Source organism: Natator depressus, chromosome 3 (genome assembly GCF_965152275.1).
Source record: "Natator depressus isolate rNatDep1 chromosome 3, rNatDep2.hap1, whole genome shotgun sequence".
NCBI classification, from domain to species: Eukaryota; Metazoa; Chordata; order Testudines; family Cheloniidae; genus Natator; species Natator depressus.
In genome coordinates, this window is record NC_134236.1 from 126,022,401 (window position 1) to 126,043,579 (window position 21,179).

The 21,179-nt window shown below is 43.9% G+C and overlaps 1 protein-coding gene across 6 annotated transcripts in view; it reads right to left on the bottom strand.

Annotated features, from left to right (window-relative positions):
• Positions 1-2,007: 2,007 nt before the first annotated feature.
• RPS6KA2 (ribosomal protein S6 kinase A2) overlaps positions 2,008-21,179 on the bottom strand; it is a 484,946-nt gene continuing 465,774 nt past the window's right edge. For 2 of the 6 annotated variants that reach the window (XM_074948755.1, XM_074948754.1), the window contains 5 exons: positions 20,356-20,517; positions 14,676-14,752; positions 12,252-12,369; positions 3,889-4,026; positions 2,008-3,492 (listed from right to left, as the gene is read on the bottom strand). In XM_074948755.1, coding sequence (XP_074804856.1) covers positions 3,367-3,492; positions 3,889-4,026; positions 12,252-12,369; positions 14,676-14,752; positions 20,356-20,517 — 621 coding nt within the window. In that variant the 3' untranslated portion in view covers positions 2,008-3,366. The remainder of the gene's footprint in view (positions 3,493-3,888; positions 4,027-12,251; positions 12,370-14,675; positions 14,753-20,355; positions 20,518-21,179) is intronic. The other 4 variants (XM_074948757.1, XM_074948758.1, XM_074948756.1 and 1 more) reach the window with 3 other exon arrangements.

Sequence of the window (21,179 nt, forward strand, 5' to 3'; positions counted from 1 at the left end):
ACCGCACTCCATTTCTGAAAACTCTATTCTTAAATATGCAAAGGCACTAGGCCACTGTGCAGACGAACAGCCTGTAGTATGGTATGGATTCCAAGGCCAGAAGGGACCATTGTGATCAAGTATCTTGTAAATTTGAATGATTTTAGATTTATAGGAGTGCAAAAAACATCTAAACCCACTAAAATAATGGGTTTTTTACATGCCCATTAATAAACCTCCATTAGGGTTTAAAAAAAAAAATTAAGCTAAGCCATCCTATGCTAAATTTCCTCCTAAAAAGAGCAAGTGCTTACTGCCAAGCTATACAACTCTGTAGTTAGGAGTTTGTAAGGAAAACACTGGCAAAAAAGCAGCTCTATAAGTGATAGTGGGAACTGCCACTTTATCTGAGACTACTTTAAAGGCTCATTATATTGATGAGAGAGCTCCTCTGCTATCACTTCAAACACTGACTGCATTAGCCTGGATAAAATGGGATTTATGTATTTTTGGATACGCTGACCCTAATAGGCAAACATCATTAAACACAATTTCTAAGTTTATAAAGCAAAATAATTAGTGCAAGCTAACATTTATTCTTTCATTCTTTGCACATGTAGCCTGGGGTAATTTGTGGGTTAGAGAACTATTCTCATGTATTTTGGGATCAGAGTCACACCCCTAAGTAGTACCCAAAGCAGGGCTCATATAAAGCAGTAGGGAAGGCCCACTGCAGTGTTACGATTTAAAAAACCAAATGTCAAAAGCGGATGGGATTTTAAAAACGGCTGTTTCAATTTAGTCTGAATAGAGAGGAAAATTACCCCACTGCATGATCAACAGGAAATATTAGGGGAGACAAACTGTATACAATATACTCAGTCTCTTCATACACAATACATTTGCACATGTAGGGCTGCCTTCTTGAGTCTACTCAAGCAGGTGGAGATCCAGCAGATCAGTCCCCTCATATTTCCCACATGTATGCAAAATCTCTGGGTGGTGTACAGCTGCTATAGTGACTCTGCACCCCCCCTCCATATGCCTATTCTAGGAGGCATTCCCAGAGAAAAGGGCGTGTGGCCAGGGCATCCTTATGGCCTAGTGATCCCCAGCTGCTGGACTAGCCTCTTGAGGCTAACAGCTGGGTGGTTGGGGCTACTCTGACTTCTAATAAGGGGACCATAAAGGTGGCATAAAACCTATATGCCCAGTCCTGTCCCAAGCAGAGCTTGGCCAGACCAGAGAATCAGGACACAAATTTGAGCCAATTCATTCACCTTGTGATGTTTCACAGCATTGTTTTATTCTTAAAAAAAAAAAAAAAATACAGTTTAAAGGAAGGCTGCTTTGATGCAGTCCCGTGTGCACAGCACATAAAACAGAACATTAAATATTGGTTTAAATTATTAAGATTAATTATAAATTTTAAAATCGACTAATACAAACAATTCAGAGCAACACTGGAAAATGTAATCCTAGAAAGTGCATTGCTGTAGTTAATGCAACTCCTTGTTCCCCTGGACATACTGCTGCGAAGAGTCTGAATCTGCTGATTCCAGTTGGGTATCGAGAGGCACAGCATAATAAACACCACTTCTAGGATACAAACCTCCATGTTCACATTTTTTTTTTCTTTTAACCTTTTGCAACAGAAAATAAAAGCCAACATAGTATATTGTCTGCTTCTGCAAAGCCTGTGAGGTGATGAAATTCACTTGAAAAACAAATTAAGAAAAGCACTACAAATAATAACCCTGGCCAACTTGTGACCATCAAGAGCCAACATGGATAAGAAAGGGAATAAAAAAAGTCTTAAGTCCAGCATTACAAACCTTGCCCATTTTCTTTTGAAATCAGTAAAACAAATCATCTTTTGCTATCCTAAGACTTTTCTGGTGAAGTTCTTTTCCCACACCTGGAAAACCCAGATAGCAGAGTATGGTTGATTCCTATTTCAATAGGACAGTATCCTTTATTATTATTAATAATATTATTATTTAAATACCTTATAAGACTCAGGTGGCTCCTTTAGGGGAAAGTACTGTGAGCCCAGGCATAATAGAAGGTTTGGCCCTTTAAAAGCAGGGAACCTGGAGAGTATATTTCCCAGGGAGGAACTGTTGAGTGTCACGCGTCTGTGGGAGTGTGTGTCAGGTGACAAGCCAAGACTATATAAGGAAGGCAGTGGAGGGGGCAGGAAGTTGATGGAGATAGGGTTGATCTCTCCGGAGTAGTAGGCCTGTGCAAACAAACTGAGGAGGGTTGGTGGAATAGACCCAGGAAAAGGCCTGGGGGAACAAGAATGACAGCCCATTTAGCCCCTCCTGGGCTCAACAATCCACTAGTCTGGTTGGCACAGTTACAAAAAGGGGAACTTCCTGCCACCCTTCCTGGAAGATCAAGTCTGGCCACCCTAACTGTGAGTTTCAACTGACTTTAACACCCCCCTCCACGATCTTGTCCAAGTGACTTCCTTCTGTCAATAACCCTTCTTGGGGTCTTTCTGTGTGCTGTCTGTCCCAGGTCTTTTCCTGGATCTGTTCCACCAGCCATCCTCAGCTTGTTTTGTCAAGCCAGCTACTATGGAGAAGTCAAACCTAGGGAATACCTCCTCTCTGAGCCACAGGCTCCTACTCATATAGTCTTGGCCAGACATCTGACCTCCTCATTCACATAAGACCTAACAATCCCTTTTGGAGACTGCAGTTCCCAGAGTTCTCTGTCAAACCTTGATATATTAGGGCTCGTGACATCTGCTCTTAAAGGGGCTGTCACTGTTCCATACCTTATTCAACATCAGATGAGAGTGGGAGAGTTCACAAGATTTCTCAGAATCAGAAGAAGTGTTCATCAGCGACAGCTCTTTCTTCTTCACTTTGTACAGCATTTTTTCTAAGTCTGGTATTTGGCACCATGTCTCCCCAACCTTCAATTCCTTTGAGACGGGCTTCAGTGCAGTTGATAATCAGTAGATGTATACTGCTGACTGGTTGAGCCAATTCACCATGATGCAGACGCTGGCATAGTTGAAAACTTTTAAACCGAACTGCTTGCTTTCACTGTGAAAAGTACTTTAAAAAAGTGATCTCGGCACATCTTAAGGATTCGAAGATAGTAGTTGGGGTTGGGAGGAAATCTATTTTATTTGACTTTAAATCAATAAGGAAATAGGGCAATTGGCACATCTTGGAGAAGTTGCTGATTCAGGATTCTGGCCTGAATGTAAAATATTAAACAGTAAAGGATAACTTTGCCTTTATGCTGGACTTCTGCTGATTCTGGTGACTTCATGTGCAAGTTGTCCAAAGTTCTGTTAACTGAGTAATAAAGATGAACCTCTTGAATAACAAACTGTGGGTTTCAGTGAGGCATTTTTGGGGTCTGCTATAACCTTGTTGAGGTAAGTCTTTTCATGCCCCTCCTCTGAGCCAGATTGGAGGACAATACAGGCTCCAGTCTTGGTGCCTGAGGTGTTCTGTTTAAAGCAAAGTATGTGGCTGCCATTGCACCCTGTAAAATAAGAGAAATTCTTGGCTTAAAATAAGTTCTTTCATTACTCCCCTCCCTTTCCTAGTTCCTACCACCAACCGAAAGGAGAGACTCCAGTAGCTGTTAGTCGTATAGGCCCTGGCAGAGTGGTTCCAATTCCACCCCACAAGGGGTACTGGTACCCGTGTGTACACACACACACACTTGAGCTAGTTCATTACAACGCAGAAGGAAGTTATAACAACTAGTAGATGATGATGTGTGTAAAAGCTTTACATTTAATGTAATACTATATTTATCTTGGGCTCATTTGAAAATAACCCCCTAATTTCCTGTATCTCCAAGTTGCTAATGCAAATCCTATCTTTTCACTGTTACTCAGGAAGTTACAGTTCTCAGAAAAAAGGTGCTGTGTACCTTCACCAGGTGAACATCCTGTCTGCTGAGTTGATTTTGAGATAGATATTCCCTGTTCACTATCCATGGGTGTCTTAGCACTTGGACTGCTGTTAGGCGCTGATGAGGATCTACATGAAGCATCTTGGACACAATATCCTGTGGTTGAAGGAGAAGGAAAAGGGGGTGGGGGGAGAAATGTAAAAACCAGAAATTGAGGTTTTCAGAGTCTGATTGGAAATATTTTTACTTAGATTTTCCCCTTACTCATGGTAGCTTCATCAGCAGTATTTAAATAGTGCAGTGCATCCAAGCCTTTATAGTCCCTTGTAACTTTCAGAAGTAAAACCAAATTTCATACTGACATTTAAGCACCTAAGAGCCCATCTGAACACATTAATATGAAACTTGGACATCCTATTAAAACATCATTTGACAATTGGCCTGCACAGATGAGATGAACTAGTTACTTCTCTAACAATGAGAAAACAAAACTAACCAAAATCAACAAACAAAGAAATTAGGGGAAAATATAGTTTCCTACAGGAAAACTGGGATATTAAAGACTCCTAAGTCATTTTTGAAAGGGGAAGTTAGATTCCTTGGTCACTGAGGCACTTCTGAAAATGTTACCATAAGTCACCAGCTTGAGAATGTTCACGAACTACACCCAGCCACTTTTGTTATACTGAGTTATATGATTCCCACATTGCTGACAAGCACGAAAAACATTTTTTTAATTAAAAAGCCTCTAGTTTAATTATTAATTTGAGTTCAGTTTAACCTGTTTGGTCCCAACTAATTGTTACAATAAGGTTTGTATGCACTGTTGTTGTAGCTGTGTTGGTCCCAGGATACTAGAGAGAGACAAGGCAAGCGAGTTAATATCTTTGATTGAACCAACTTCTGTTGGTGAGAGAGACAAGCTTTCGAGCTTACACAGAGCTCTTCTTCAGACCTGAGTTAAGTGGATCAAGAACTATCTGACAACTCAAAGTTGTCAATGGGGAGCCATTGAAACGGGAGTATTTCTAGTGGGGTTCTGCAGATACTGGTTCAAGGTCTGGAACTATTCAACATTTCCTTCAATGATCTAGCATTAAATATAAAATCACTACTGATCAAATTAACAGATGACACACACATTGGTGAATGATGGAGAGTGCAGTGTGAGGGGACATGCTCACCCTGGTGTGCAGGAGGCTAACTAGTTCCTCTGGGCCCGTTCCATGCCTACAAGGCTTGCTCTGCCTGGAGGGGGAGGAGCTTAAAGGTGGGAAACAGGAAGAAGTTGCTCTGCCCAGGGATGGCTGGTGACAAGAAATCCAGCCAAGGAGGAGATAACTGCAAGACATACTGATCTCATAGCTGTCCTGACTGATGGTAAACAATATGCACCAGGAAGAGGGGTAGAAGGTAAACCCCTTGAGGGGGCAATAGACTCTGTGGGACTGAGTCCTTAGAGCTGATTCTCAAGGGCTGCCTGAGAGACTGGTCCTTGTTCCAGCCAGATCTCTTTCTCCTCCCCACCCCCACTGCAAAAGAAGTGGAGGAACAAGATCCAAACACAGGCCTGTGGGTGGTGGCCTGGAGAGAGTTTCCTCCAAAGACTGCCAACTGTGGGGGAGGGAGAAAGGGGGTAAACAAAAGAGAGTGGAACATTGCGGGGGGAGGGAAGGTCCCTGGCCTGTCCCCTGACCCACTAGGTGGATCAGCAGAGACTGCGGGGACTGTTCTCCTTCCATTTCCCTATGCTGGCTAGGGATGAGGTTAGCAGAGTGAACGGCAGGTTTGAGCCACTAGCAAAAGTGGCCAAACTGAGGGCTGCTGTGAACCTCTGAGGCGAGCAAATCCACCAATAAGCACAGGACCCACCAAGGCAGAGGAGGAACTTTGTCACAACTGGTGTCCGGGGTGGGATTTGGCGTGCACAGTGCAGAGGAAGAAAGAGGGTGTGTTGTTTTTTTTGTTTGTTTTTGTTTTCTTTTTTAAAAAGGCGAGGGTTTATTTTTTCACCACAGCGGATGACGTAATGCGGGCACTGATACAAGCCACGGCTACTCGTGTCCAGCAGCCGTCCAACAGGAGACAGTGAGGCTGCAGCAGGAGACCAATCGCTTGTTAATAGACCAGGCTGCTCAAGATGGGGCTATGTTGTGGGAACTGGTAAACCAGGTAAAGGCCCTTACAGAGCTGAATCTTGGCCAGGATGGGACACACATCATACAGGCCAGCAATTGGCTGCAGAAAATGACATGGGAGGATGACATAGAGGCGTACCTCCTGGCATTTGAGAGGACAGCCCTGTGGGAGGCTTGGCCCTGAGATCAGTGGTCTGGAATCCTTGCCCCATTCCTGTGTGGGGAGGCCCAGAAGGCCGACTATAATCTGCCTGAAGAAGATGCAGCAGACTACCCTCAGCTAAAAGCAGAGATCCTGGCCAGATCTGCGGTCAAGACCGCAGTGCGGGCCCAGCAATATCATGAGTGGAGGTACCAGGAAAACAAAACCCCGCGGTCCCAATTATATGACTCATCCATCTCACACAAAAGTGGTTTCAAACTGAGTCCCGGAGTCCGGAAGAGATACTAGAGGTTCTGGTCATCGACCAATATATGAGGGGACTCCCACCAGACTTTCATGCCTGGGTAAGCCAGAATGAACCCTCCACCTATGACGAGGTTGTCGCACTGGTAGAGAGGCGAAGGATGGCAAGGGAACTGACCTGACCACTTAAGGAAGAGGCACCCTGGGTTAAACTAGCAGCACCAAGCCCCACAGCTCGGGTGACTGGGCCCCTAGGAGGGCCCAGGTGGAAAAAGAGAGAGGCTGAAGGCCCATCGGCGGCCACAAAGAGACGGAGCACTGAGGGGGAAGAGGATAGTGTCATTAGACTGCCCAAACAGAGAGACCAGGGAATGCCTAGGGCCCCATACGGATGTTACGCCTGCGGGGAGTGGGGACACACAGCTTCACAGTGTCCCAATGCCGAGAAGCCTATGCAGTGTAACCTGGGGAACTGGGCAGACCCATGCTCCCTAATCCATCTGGTGGGGGTTGCACTAACCCCGCATATGTACACCAGACTAGTAAAACTAAATGGGGCAGAAACCATGGCACTGGTTGATTCGGAGAGTGCTATCATGCTTATTTCAGGGAAGCTTGTGAAGTGTAGTCAGCTGCTGCAAGCAAAGCGCACAGGGGTGACATGCATCCATGGGACAGTTAGTTATTTCCCCACCATCCTGGTAAAAATTGAAATCCAGGGGAACACTACTGAGGTAGCAGCAGGTGTAGTCCCTAAACTCCCATACCTGGTGCTCATAGGGAGGGATTTTCCAGGGTTTGGAGACTTACTGCCAGTAGGGGGATTGGAGAAAGGGGGAAACCCTGAAGTTAGTGAGACATCCACAGTAGACTGTCAACCATGAATCTTCTCTGAAATATCCCCAGATTTGTTCTCCACTCCCAGGTAAGGTAGAAAGATGAAAGAAGGGCAGCTAAGGCCTTGGGAACCCGAATACTGACCCAAAGCCAGAGGGTTGCTCTTGTAGGTAGGTGGACCTGAGCAGCTGAAAAGGAGGCCGCCCACGAGGGAGAAGCACCAGAGTCTGACCCGCACCCTAATGCCTCTGAACCAGTCGAGGTGACAGAGACTGGTCCCCTAGATCTCGGGCAGATTAGCCCCGGGAGAGAAAATTTTGGACGGGACCAGGCTGAAGACCCAAGGTACAACAACGTTAGGAAGGAGGTGACTGAAATAGATACGGTCCCCGTGGAATGGAAAACCCAGGGACCAGGACCCTACTTCATAATGAAGAAGGATCTCTTGTACCGGGTTGCACCAGTACAGGGGCAGAAGGTACAGCAGATCCTAGTACCTCAAAAACACCAGAACGCTGTATTAAGTCGTGCCCATAGGCATCTTTTTTGGGGGGCATTTGGGGGTAGAGAAGACCCTGGCATGGGTCCTACGATGGTTCTTCTGGCCCGGACTTCATGAAGAAGTGCAAAGGTATGGTGCGTCCTGCCCAGAGTGTCAGCTGCAAAGTCCCCATCCTCACATGAAGGCACCTTTAGTACCCCTTCCCATCACAGAGGTCCCTTTCGAGCGAATAGCCGTGGACCTAGTGGGATCCCTGGAGAAGACGGCTCAGGGCTACGAATATATACTTCTTGTTTTGGACTATGCTACTAGCTACCCAGAAGCTGTCCCCCTGCGAAACACGGCCTCTAAGATGATAGCCAAAGAGTTGGTGGGGATCTTTGCCCGAGTGGGGCTACCAAAGGAGATATTAACAGACCAAGGAACCCCGTTTATGTCGAAGCTAATGAAGGACCTCTATACCTTGCTCCATATACATACCCTGAGAACTTCAGTCTATCGTCTGCAGACCGATGGGCTGGTAGAAAGGTTTAACCGAACCCTTAAGGCTACGATAAGGAAGGTGGTAAGTTGGGATGGGAAGAATTGGAACACCCTAATATCTTACCTTATGTTTGCCATCCGGGAGGTACCTCAGGCCTCAACTGAATTTCCCCCTTTGAGTTATTATACGGGTGCCACCCCTGTGGCATACTAGATAGCGCCAAAGAGATCTGGGAAGAGGAACCCAATGAGGGGAGAAATATAACTGAACATGTATTGCAGATGCGAGACTGGATAGCCCAGGTCACCCCATTGTATGGGAACATTTGGAAAAGGTGCAGGAGACCCAGCGAACCCATTACAATCACCAGGCAGAAGTCCAACAGTTCCAACCAGGGCATCGCATGATGGTGTTGGTACCCATGGCAGAAAGCAAGCTTTTGGCCCAATGACAGAGGCCCTATGAGGTGGTTGAACCCGTGGGGGAAGTAACCTACAAGGTGCGGCAGCCGGAAACAAGAACAGATTTATCACATTAACCTCTTGAAACCCTGGCAACAGCGAGAGGCATGTGTAGTGGCCCAAGAGGCCCTGATCCAGGGAAATAACCTACATGAACAGATCAGGATATCCCCTGATCTGATACCGAACCAGAAGAAGGAGGTAACTGAGATGATCAACTGGTACCAGGACGTGTTTTCAACCAAACCAGGCCAGACCACCAAAGCATATCACCACATTATCACAGATCCTGGGGCAAAGGTAACTTTAAGCCCCTACCGGGTCCCAGCGGCAAAAAGGGAGGAGATCAAGGCAGAGGTAAAAAGGATGTTGGAACTGGGAGTCATTGAAGAGTCCCACAGTCAATGGTCGAGCCCGATTGTGTTGGTGCCCAAACCTGATGGCACCACTAGGTTTTGATGCATACCCCATACCCTGCATTGATGAGTTAGTTGACCGCTTGGGCAATGCCTGATTTTGACCACCCTTGATTTAACAAAGGGATACTGGCAGATTCCCCTTGCCAAAGATGCGAAAGAAAAGACGGCATTCTCTACACCAGAGGGTCTGTTTCAATATACTGTTCTTCCTTTTGGACTGCATGGGGCACCTGCCACCTTCCAGTGTCTTAGGGGGCCGCAGGAGCTTGTCCATACCAGGTATGCAGCTGCATACCTGGATGATGTGATTATTCACACCCCTGACTGGGAGACCCACTTGGAAAAGGTGGAAGCGGTACTGGACACGCTAAGATCGGCCGGCCTCACAGCCAACCCAGCCAAGTGTTCTACAGGGCTAGCCGAGGCTAAATACCTTGGCTACATTGTAGGAAGAGGCATGGTCAAGCCCCAACTAAACAAACTGGAGGCTATCCAAAATTGTCCCTGGCCGAATCGGAAAAAGCAAGTCCGGGCATTCCTGGGTGTGGTGGGGTACTACCGGTGATTTATTCCCCATTTTGCCACCAGAGCAAGTCCCCTGACCGACCTGATAAAAGCCCGGGGTCCAGACATGGTGAAGTGGACAGATACCGCAGAGAAAGCGTTCACGGATCTACGGACAGCCCTCTGCAGTAACCCTGTGCTTATAGCCCCAGACTTCAACAAAGAATTCATTTTACAGACAGATGCATCTGAAGTAGGATTGGGAGATGTCCTATCGCAGATGGTCGGAGACGAAGAACACCGGATCCTCTACCTCAGCAGGAAACTCCTCCCAAGAGAGCAGAAGTATGCCGTGGTTGAGAGAGAGTGCCTTGCTGTGAAATGGGCCATGGAAACACTATGTTATTACTTGCTGGGACGACGGTTTACCCTTGTGACCAACCATGCACCCCTCCAGTGGGTGCAGCGAAATAAAGAGAAGAATGCAAGGGTGACCAGATGGTTCCTGTCCCTACAACCTTTTCAATTAATCATACAATACCGGGCTGGAAGCCACCATGGCAATGCAGATGGCTTGTCTCGGGTACACTGCCTGATGTCTGAAGTTGCCCAACCCCGTGGTGTTGAGCAGAGGGGGGCAGGATATGTGACAGGATCAGGCCAGATGGCTACAGGAGAGTAACAGAAGGCAGATATATTAGCTCCAGATTAAGCAGGTCCTTTTTCCCTGGGTAAGGTAACAGGGGTGGTTCCAGAACAATCAGGAACTTGCTGGAACCAATTAAGGCAGGCAGGCTAATTAGGACACCTGGAGCCAATTAAGACAGGCAGGCTAATCAGGCCATCTGGTTGAAAAAGGACCTCACTTCAGTCAGTGAGGGGTGTGCAAGGAGTTAAGAGCGAGAGGGCGTGCTGCTGGAGGACTGAGGAGTACACACGCTATCTGGCATCAGGAAGAAGGTCCTGTGGTGAGGATAAAGAAGGTGTTGGGAGGAGGCTGTGGGGAAGTAGCCAGGGAGTTGTAGCTGTCACGCAGCTGTTACAAGAAACACTGTAGACAGCTGCAATCCACAGGGCCCTGGGCTGGAACCTGAAGTAGGGGGTGGACCTGGGTTTCCCCCAACCCCTTATTGGATACAAGAGCAGTGGTCCTGGACTGTGGGTTCCACCAGAGGGGAAGGTCCCTGGCCCGTCCCCCAACCCACTAGGTGGATCAGCAGAGACTGCAGGGATTGTTCTCCTTCCATTTCCCTATGCTGGCCAGTGATGAGGTTAGCTGAGTGAACGGCAGGTTTGAGTCACTAGCAAAAGTGGCCAAACTGAGGGCTGCTGTGAACCTCTGAAGTGAACAAATCCACCAATAAGCACAGGACCCACCAAGGCAGAGGAGGAACTTTGTCACAGTAAGTACCTCCATGGAGAGAAAATACTAGGTACTAAAAGGCTCTTCAATTTAGTGGAGAAAGGCATAAGGACCACCAATGACGAGAAACATAAACCAGAAAAATTCAAATTGGAAATAAGGCACACGTTTTTAACAATTTAAGGGTGATTAACCATTGGAACAAACTACCAAGGGAAGTGGTGGATTCTCCATCTCTTAACATGTTCAAATCAAGGCTAGAAGGATAAGCTTCAGTCAAGCACAAGTTATTTGGTTCAATAGAGAGGTAACTAGGTGAAATTCTATGGCCAGTAATATACAGGAGGTCAGATTAGATGATCTAATGGTCCCTTCTGGCCTTAAACTCTAAAGAATACAAGAGAAATGAAGATGGTCTTGTGGTTAGAATTTAGGAGAGTTTTGTCCTAATCCCAGCTCTTCCACAGACTTCTTTTGTGACTTTGGGCAAGTCACTTTGGTCAAAATGTATAGAAGTGACCAATACTTGGAGGTATGGGTGCCCATTTGAGACACACCTTGGGCCTGATTCTTAAAAGGGCTGGGGGCTGAGTGCCCACTACTTCAGATGAAGTCAAGTGGAGCTGTGGGTGCTCAGCACCTCTGAAAACCAGGCCCAAGGTATCACAGATTTGGGTACCCAAAATAAGTGGCCATTTCTGAAAATTTTGGCATAATCAATTTGTGCTGCACTTTTCTCATCTGTAAAATTGGTACAAGGATATTTACCTTCCTCACAAGACTGTGAGAGAGAAATTAATGTCTGTAAAGTCAACTGAGATACTTGAATGAAAAGTATTAGTAATGATACAAAACCATAACAACAAACATACCTAAGTGCATGTTAAAATATTTATTTATGGGTTGCCTTTTAAAGGGTTTACCTCCGGGGGTCACACAGTGATCCACAGTTAAGCCGGACATTTGCAGTTTTGGGCTGCCCTCTATATTTTGAAAAGTTCAACCAAATTGAAAAGGATTTTTTGTTGGACTTAGATATTAAATTTCACTTATTTGCGTTATGATGCTGCATTATGTCTTACATTCCTGAAATAGGCGACACAAATTCATAAGTCACCCAGAACCATTTTGACATAGTTCTCATTAAAATAGAGTTGATGGAACTAATACAGCTGCTGCTTTCACCTACTCTTGCTTAAAAGAACCTTAGTCTTGGAGAATGACCCCTTTTTGGAAAGCAGGATAAAAACATGATTCATCTGCTGACCTTGGCAGCATCGGACACTGAATCCCAGTTTCCTCCTGCAAGTGCATACTTCCCGCTGCCAATCCTGGCCAGTATCTCTTCTGGGGTGTCATCTGGTCCATTTGCAAAAGGGGTGAATCTGTGAAACAAACATCACGTTTACTGTAAAAAGATGTATCTTTATGTACTGCAGATTTTTAGGTGTACAATTTTAGGGCCTGATTCTGCAGCCCTAGCTCCCACTAAAATCATTAGGCATTTAATCTAAGTAAAGACTGCAGAAACAAGCCCTTAATTTTTATTCAGCTATGGTGAGAGTTTCTCAAGGACAAATGCTGTATAATCCCCTTGAAATTGTCCTGCAAAGAAAAAAGAAATGCACTTTTGTTTCCCTCTGGTTTCTTTCTGATTTTTTTTTTAAAGCGTATGTTATTTTTCTCCCCACCCCCCTTTTTTTTTAACCTTAAAAATTCAGGTGTAGTCTACCTTAGAGCCAGGGTGATTGGCAAAGTAGTGGAATTATGACATAAGAGGCAGGATGTAAAAGCTCTGATATGTCTGAGACGAAGAAAGCAGGAAAACAAGCACCTTTTTTAAAAAAAACATTCAAAAGCCCACCTTTCAGGTCTTCTTTAGTTGTCATAATAAAGATTGTGGAAACAAATCACCTGTGATAGGGTTATGGAAAAGCCTGTCTCCCCACCCCTCAGTTATCTCCTCTTTGGAGTAGAAGAGGTGCTCTAGATCTCAACAGGCTTCTCACCTTTTGAACTTTTATATGGCTAACAGCCTTGAGGAATCCTGGACCTCCTTAAAAGATGCCAGGGAAGAGCAGTAGTCATGGTCTCAAACCATGTTACAGCAGGTCCTACAAATGCACAAATCTTGAACAGGTGGGACAATTTATGAAGGAGAATCTCCTGCGTGCCCAACAAACTCAGGCTCAAAACTATAACAAAGGCTCCTGGGACAGGGTTTTTCAGGTGGGGGGACTGCATGCTATTGCTCCTCCCCAGCTCCGAGGGCAAGCTCTTGGCCCAATGGCAGGGCCATAGGAGGTTTGTCTGATGGGAATTCAGATTTTCTTTTAAGGATTACATTTTTAAAAATCCAGTTAATTAATCTAACTGGTAAGATAAACTGATCTCAGATAATGTGTCAGTCTTTAAAGTCCTTATCTCCTCTTGCCATATACGCTGTAAATCTGTGGTATTAGCTAAACAGAGACTGCCTTTTTCAGAGACCACAGTGAAGTAAGGAATTGTAAGACATTGCTTTAGTTCAGAGCAGAAACTGACTTGATTTGCAGCGCAGGCCAGACAGGCTCTGCACTTTATTCCTGAAGTGTCTAACATATCTAACACAGTTTCTGAACAATTCTGATCACCACTAAATAGCTAGTATTGGAAGTGCTGGCATCTTTTTTGTAATGGATGAGGCAAAATGTGAGTGACAGAGATGGACTCAGAGTATGTGTTTTCCATACAATCTGAGGAGGGAATTAAAGTTCTTCTCCACTGCTGAACTAGCAAGTATCTGGTCTATGTGTTTTAAAGGACATTGCAAAGATTCAACCAATGATTAGATATGACAAATGTGCATGTACTCTCTGCTGTGGCCAGCCAGCCAGCCATTCCTCTACTAGAGCTGTATGAAACTTGACATTTTTAGTTTGCAAGGAGTTTGACAATTTTTGTTTCTGGTTTGTGTTCTATGACTTTCACACTGACTTTCAGATTCAAACCAACTCTTCATTCTCAGCCCTTTCTACTCCTTTCAATCTACTTTCTTCCTCTGAGCCATCTTATGTCTGTCTTTAACTTTAGCCACCACATCTATACCTCCTTTCCCTTTCTAGTTCCCAGCTCCCCCAGCACCCACTCCTTTTGCTAGTTTGTCCCTTTCTACAATCTTATTGCTGGTAGGAGAGCCTTTTCCTTTGTAACTCTTGCCATCAGAAGCAAAATTCCTATTCTGTCTGCATCTTGGAGCCTCCATCTATCTTTCAAATTGCACCTGAAAACACAACTTTTCTCCTTTTCATAGGTGTTCAGATACCACAGTGATGAGCACAGTACAGGAACCTGAATAGAACACACCTTAAAATTGAAATTAATGAAACTCCTCATATGAATAAGGTGAACGGGATCTGGCTCTTTAATAGACTATTCCTATATTATACACTTAAGCACTTTTGGAAATTTTATCCTAAGCGATGTATGCATTTAGTAGCTTAAGTCTCATTGAGAGTCTATGGGACATAGAACTGATTTAGACACTTAGCCTAAAAGTGCCAGACTTTTCAGTTCTGAAAGTGCCAGGCTTTTTATTTTGTCTGCTGCAATTAGCTTAATCTCTCAGAATAAATTGTATTTGTATTTATTCATGACTTGTTTATGTCTTTAATCACTTTTGAACTACCTGCACCAGAAATCTCACACTTACCCTGCCAGCATGGTGTACAACAGGATCCCTAAACTCCAGACGTCACAGGCTGCGTCATAACCTTGTCGTTTCAGGACCTACATAAGGAAATCAAAAGCGACAAGGTTAATTCATGCTCCTGATTTCTGAACTTTTGAATTGCAGGAAAATGTGGATGTTATGGCAGTGATTTGTTAACATTTTGCAGAGCTTGCTCTAGTCTACAGGTGGAATAGGGAGTTGCCGAGGGCTGCAAAACAGTCAGTAATTGTTTGTGTGGGCAACTATAGGATGGAAGGGGGATACATTTACCATTTAGTTGAAGATAATAAGAATCTATTTAGCTGGTCCTAGACACACAACTCTAAAGAAGCCAAATAAGTCAGAGGGGCTGCGACGCTGGGTGGGGAGGGGGGAAGGGAGGGGAAGATGGAGTTTAAAGGCAATGAATACAAGCAACTATTCTCTCCTTTGTGCATATACATTCTAACCAGCGAATGCATTTTTAAAGGTGTAAAACCCTTTCTGCTACAGTGTATAACATATTTGTTAAAGTGGCAAAGAGTCCTGTGGCACCTTGTAGACTAACAGATGTATTGGAGCATAAGCTTTCGTGGGTGAAGACCCACTTTGTCAGATGCATGCACCCACGAAAGCTTGTGCTCCAATACGTCTGATGAGTCTGCTCTACAGTCTTAGCTAACAGCCATATGGCTTTTGCCTCATGCTGTAGAGGCTCATGCACTAAGCTCCAGAGGACCCAGGTTTGATCCCGTCCACCGATGACTGTGGTCTGTCGGGGTTACATTAACAAAGCCAAACTTGACTATTTTTCCTCATGTAGACAAGCTCTAAGGTGCTTTGAAGAGATCTGCCCAACCTACTTAATACTGGTGTAGAACCAGAGTGGGAGCTATGTTCAGTCCTGTTGGCCGCATGGACAGCTAGCGCAGCACAAGGGGCCTGAGTCAGATGTCATCTGCAGTGGTGTAAATCAGGAGTTATGCCATTCAAGTCAGTGGATTTACAATGGTGTAAATCTCTCAGGGTGGGGGAAAAATAGGGGATTCCTGATGTTCTGAGAAGGACCGTAGAGCATTCTTACCCTCAGGAGGGAAAGAATAACTAACTTTTGAATTTGCTTCCCTACTGCTTTAAAAGTGAGTCAGTATTCTGCTTACATTTTGAGATTGCAGTTGTTATAGAAGATCAGTTTTTCCCATATGCTGGGATCACTAGATACAGTGACCTCCCTGCAAAACACTACAAAAGGAAGGAACATTCTGAAACATTTTTTTTCTGTCCTGAAGCTCTAGCACTGATTGGTGATCTCACTTCATTGAAGGGTTGTGGGGGATTCTCCAACACTGATCATTTTAAAATCAAGATGGAAGGTTTTTCTAAAAGATCTGCTCTAGGTATTTTTTTTTTTTTTTTTTTTTGCAAGGGGTGGGGTTATGGTCTGGGTTCGACAAGAAGTAAGTTTGGATGATCATAATAGTCCCTTCTGTCCTTGGAATCGATGACAAAAGTGGTTTCAGAAAATCCTGCCTAGGTAAACTTTAGTGAATACCAATGACAAGGCAAAACAATCTCTCCATCTGACAGATGTGCTGAGTGTGCATCTGCTACCTTGGAAAAAGCTACCTTACACAAGACAGTCATGACTTGGGGGCAAATAGAGTAGACAAAAAATTCTAAAAAGCTTAAAAGTACAGTATATCTGTGTTCAGTATTCACTGTGCTGGCTGGCTACTGCATCATGACAATTTTAACAGCTAGTAAAATAAGAACAGGAGTTGGGGTGTGTTTTAGCTTCCAAAATAGCTTTAATAGTCCATGTTACTGATTTTTACAGCTGCATGAAATAAAATGGAGAGGTTCCAAAGTACCTCCAATAATGTATCCACGTTGGAGGCCAAAGACCTGGTGTTTCGGCAGAAAATCTGCACACTTTTTGGTGCAAAATCTACCCTTGTGCAAGCTTATGCTGTAGGGAATCTGGAAAAAGTAGGCGTGCAATTACTCAGAAAAGACTGTTTGCCAAAAATTCCCTATTGTCGCTGCCACTGGTGGTAACAATGGTGGGAGGGCTTGTCAGAGCTACCAGGCACCGCTGATGGTTTAAACATCATCTCCAGGTCTACAATAACGCAGTGATTTAAGTACCAGCAGCCACCAGCACCTTGTCGATGCTCCAGCTCCCACTGGTGAAACTCAACAGATGGGAGCAGTGTGGGACATTTTTGGAAAAAAGGTCAAGCGCAGACCATGCCTATGGTTGTACAGTGACTAGCACAATGTGGCTTCTGGGCACAACTAACATAAATAACGATAAGCATCTGCACTAAAATCAGATACCAGTTCTTTTTCACAACTTCCATAAAAGTATTTTTGTTAAATGGGCTTTACAAGAGAAGATGTGTTATCCTGTCCCCCTGGAAGTCAGAGAACCTGTCATGTATTTAAGAGCCAAGATTTCCTAAGGGACAGAAAGTGTTTTCAATGTACATATATATGGTTCTTAGGTCAACATACTGTAGGTCATTTGTAGGATGGGCAAACTTCAGATGGCTCCACTGATTTCTAACAACCACCCAGATTTGTATCCAAAATCATCTAACTTTTAGATTTTGCATTAGTGGGCTGAAATATTGTGAAAATAGGCTCTCTCTAGTACTTTAGCATTTTGGTTTCTGGTTGTAGTGGGAACTAGGAAGCATACAACAACGGAAAAATAAGAATAAAAAAAATGCTTACATTTTTGCATGCCCAAAAAGATTCTGTCCAGAGTTTGGTTGAATTTTGAAGAACGAAGGCTCCTTATTTTACCCAAAATGATCCCCTTGTACTCTGTCATGGTGCTTGTGGTTTGTTTTTTTCCTGACTGAACCATGCTATATATTCTTTACAGAGAGCACTGCTCCCACTAGGTGGCATGCTGGTTCTTCCTCTTAGGCATCTTTTACCATCTATGATATTTTATCCTGCAATAGCCCCATTAGCATCTATTACCAAAAATTAAATGCTGTACAAAATAAAGATTTATATATGCAGACCTGCCATTACACCTCTGCTATCCTCTTGTATCATATGCTCAAACTCCTTCCTAACTTCCTATTTAATTTCACATGCATATGGGAGGAAATGGTTTCCGTGGGGGTTGAACTGAGACAGTAAAAGACAAATCTGAGCTGACGGGCAGCATTATGTCATAGGAGCAGCACTTAAGGCTTTCATGCGAACTGTCAGTTATGGCAATGTTTCAATTGATCTCTAATGTTTCCTGCATTAGTAGGACTTGCCTGGCTCATTGAGAATGGTTAGGAGTATGATTTCTGATCTGAATTCAGCTCACTAAAGTCTAATCTGACAGTGTGTTGCTCTGGCAGTGTTTCTGATTAAGGACAGTGTACAAAAGATATTCCATAATGAAAAGAGAAAACAGATACTGTAGGAATGTTACATCTTCCAGAAAATGACAATATTTAGTATCTCATATGTGGTCAATTTTCATCTTAAAAATTAAACTGTCATGGTACCACAGTACATTTTTTCATTTCATTCTGATATATTTTAAAGAGCTATTTCCACTTTCCAGAATGGATAACCAGACCAGCAGCAACAAAATAACTGACTGGAATGTAACTTGACAATGGAAGAGTTAATAAAATATCTGCATTTTTATATATTGATCACGGCGGTCGCATGTGTCATGGAACATGACTTTGTGTCTAACACAATGACCCACATCATCTGATGATGAGATGGCGTCAATTAAACAAAAGTCACTTTTTGAGAATTCGGGGTATATGACCCAAATTTTAAAAAACCTTCCTAAAAGTATTGTCTGCAGGAAGATGAGCCAATTACTTACTTCATAGTTAAAGACAGATACCAAGTTGCTACTTTTTTGGGCAGGAGGGTAAGGAAATTAGGGGGCAATGGAGGTTGAGGATTGCATGCTGTCTGAGGGAAAAATGGTATTTGATAGTGGAATGATACATAATTTTGTGATATGTAATAATTTTGTGTTCTGTTATTGGGTAGTAACCAGCAGAGGTAGACAAACAATTAGAGTTGTATATTCAGGGGCTTGAATAAGCTAGAGAAACCTGATTGGAACAAATAACTTACAATCATCGAGGAGATAAACTTGTTAATGCTTCATAGAAGGACAGATATGAGTTTCAAGTGCTGAACCATAGTGGGCAGCCTAAATAGTCCAAACAGGTAAGGAACCAAAGCCATGAGCACGGTTACCACAAGATTAGGGGCAATAAAAAGGAAGAGCACTTGCTTGGGTTAGTGCTAACCTGGATCCAGTTTCTGTTACCTTGTTTAAGTCACTTGGCCTCTCTCTGCCTCAGTTCCCCATCTGTAAGTGCTGAGGATAATAGCACTTCTCACTCTCACAGCGGTGTTGTAAGGACACCAGACATTAAAAACTGGGAGGTGCTCAGATACTACAGTGACGGAGGCCATACAAGTATCACAGATAGAAAGAAGAGAAAACACAGAGGGCCAGATTCGGATCCCCTTCCTCACACTAAACAGCATGTTACTCTATGAGTAGTCCCATTGACTTCAGTGGGACTGCTCATGGGGTGAGGTACTATCCATCATGAATAATGGTATCAGAAAGTATCCCAGATGGGAAATGAATCCAGAGATGTGATGCCAAGAAGGAATTCAGACATGCTGCCACACAAAGAGTAAGAGGAGGATGGGCTAAGCTTAGGTGAGGAGCATTCACTAAACCTGTAGTGCCTTTTTCATCTTCACTATAGCCACAGATTCTATCTGGCTTGGTTACCATTTGAGGAGTTCGAGGTCAGAGATGTTTTGCAGGCTCTTTTGTTTAAGCTCCTGAAATTGTGGAACCAATGAAGCCATTAGCAAAACTTCCATTGACTTCAGTGGGGCCAGGATTTCATTCCAAAACTTTTTCTCTCTTGATTCTTAATTAATCTTGGTTTCAGTGTAATCATTCTGAGACTAACTTTGTTTGGATGAGGTACATTGAAGGGGAAACAACCTTCTGACCTCGTAGGTGAAGCAACTTGGGAAAAAGAGATACCTAGCCTGGAGTAATCAGCCAAAGTGACACCTAAGTAACAGTTGCCAACTTTCACGCGGTAAATAAGCACCCCGACTTTCACAATAAGTGAAAAATCAAGCTAATCCCATTTCAAAACAAAGCCAAAAAAAGCCAATCCCTAAAAACCCTAACACTCTATGTGACTAAATCCCCTCCCGGGGTGCAGTCTGGGACTGTGGTGGGCCCACTGTGCACCCACCCCCGCTTTGCTCCTGCTTGCCTGGAGCCGATCAAAAAAAAAAAAAAAAAGAAAGAAGCAACAAGCTACAAGCCAAAAGCTAGCCAACAAGCAACGCACACGCCAGTTAAGCCAAAAAAAAAAAAAAGAGCCCAATTTCTGCATTTTTTTCGTGGGTTTGGCATGTCTGCTAAGTAAGTCCCAACCAGACATGGATACAGTCAGTAGGCACATGGTGAAAACTAACCAACCACAAGGAATTCTAGGACTAGGGACAGCTGGTAACAGGGCACATGAAACTTGTCTCTGTTCTAACTCCTGCTTTGTTCCTTTTTTAAAGGCAGTGAGAGAAAGGAAGGATAGGGACAGAGACATGCTTTTTGTTATAAAATTCTGTATCCACAGTTTGTGAAACACACTACCTCAGGAGCTACGAAGTTGGCTGTGTAGCAAGGTGTCATGAGCAGTCCATTCTCTGCTCTCAGCTGTTTGGCAAATCCGAAGTCACAGATCCTGATGGAATCTGGGTTTCCTGACTCATCCATGTAGAGAATGTTACTGGGCTTCAGATCTCGATGCACAACCTTAATGGGAAACAAATCAAAAATAAATAACATGGGCATGATTACACAGCTTGCAGGCTTGGTTACCTTCATTATACGTTTTTCCTGATGGTGGGGAGAGTGTGTGTGTGTGTGTGTGGGGGGGGGCAAAACAGTTCCTGTCTTGAAAGAGTGGGCCTTTGAAGAATGTCACTTTTTTTTGTTTTAAAAATGAGTGAATTGATGGCACGCATGCAGAATTGCACTTCTGTTAAAATCAGAAATAAGAATACAAATTGCATCCTCTGCTGATATACAAGAGGGAGGCAGATGTTCCAGTGGAAAGGCATCTCTTTTGTGGGTTAGCAGAAGGGATTACTATACAAATAAAATACATCCCTCTAAAAGTATAGGAAGCTCTTTGAATCTGAATGTTTTAATCCTTCAATTAAAAAAGAGAGAAGACTGCCAAAGGCGGAAAGTGTGGACTCATTTGAGTGTGAGGCTCTTTCTCTGGCTGCTCTTAACATGAGTGGCTCTCAACTGAAGGGAGACATTTTCATTTTCCTTCATTTCCCTTCCTAAAAATCCTTTGTGCAGTGTGTATGTCACTAGAAGTGGCTGAATTTCAGTGGTGGGCAAATAAATGATATAAACTATACCAGCCATGCAAAACTGTCATGAAAATGTATTAGCCTTGGTAT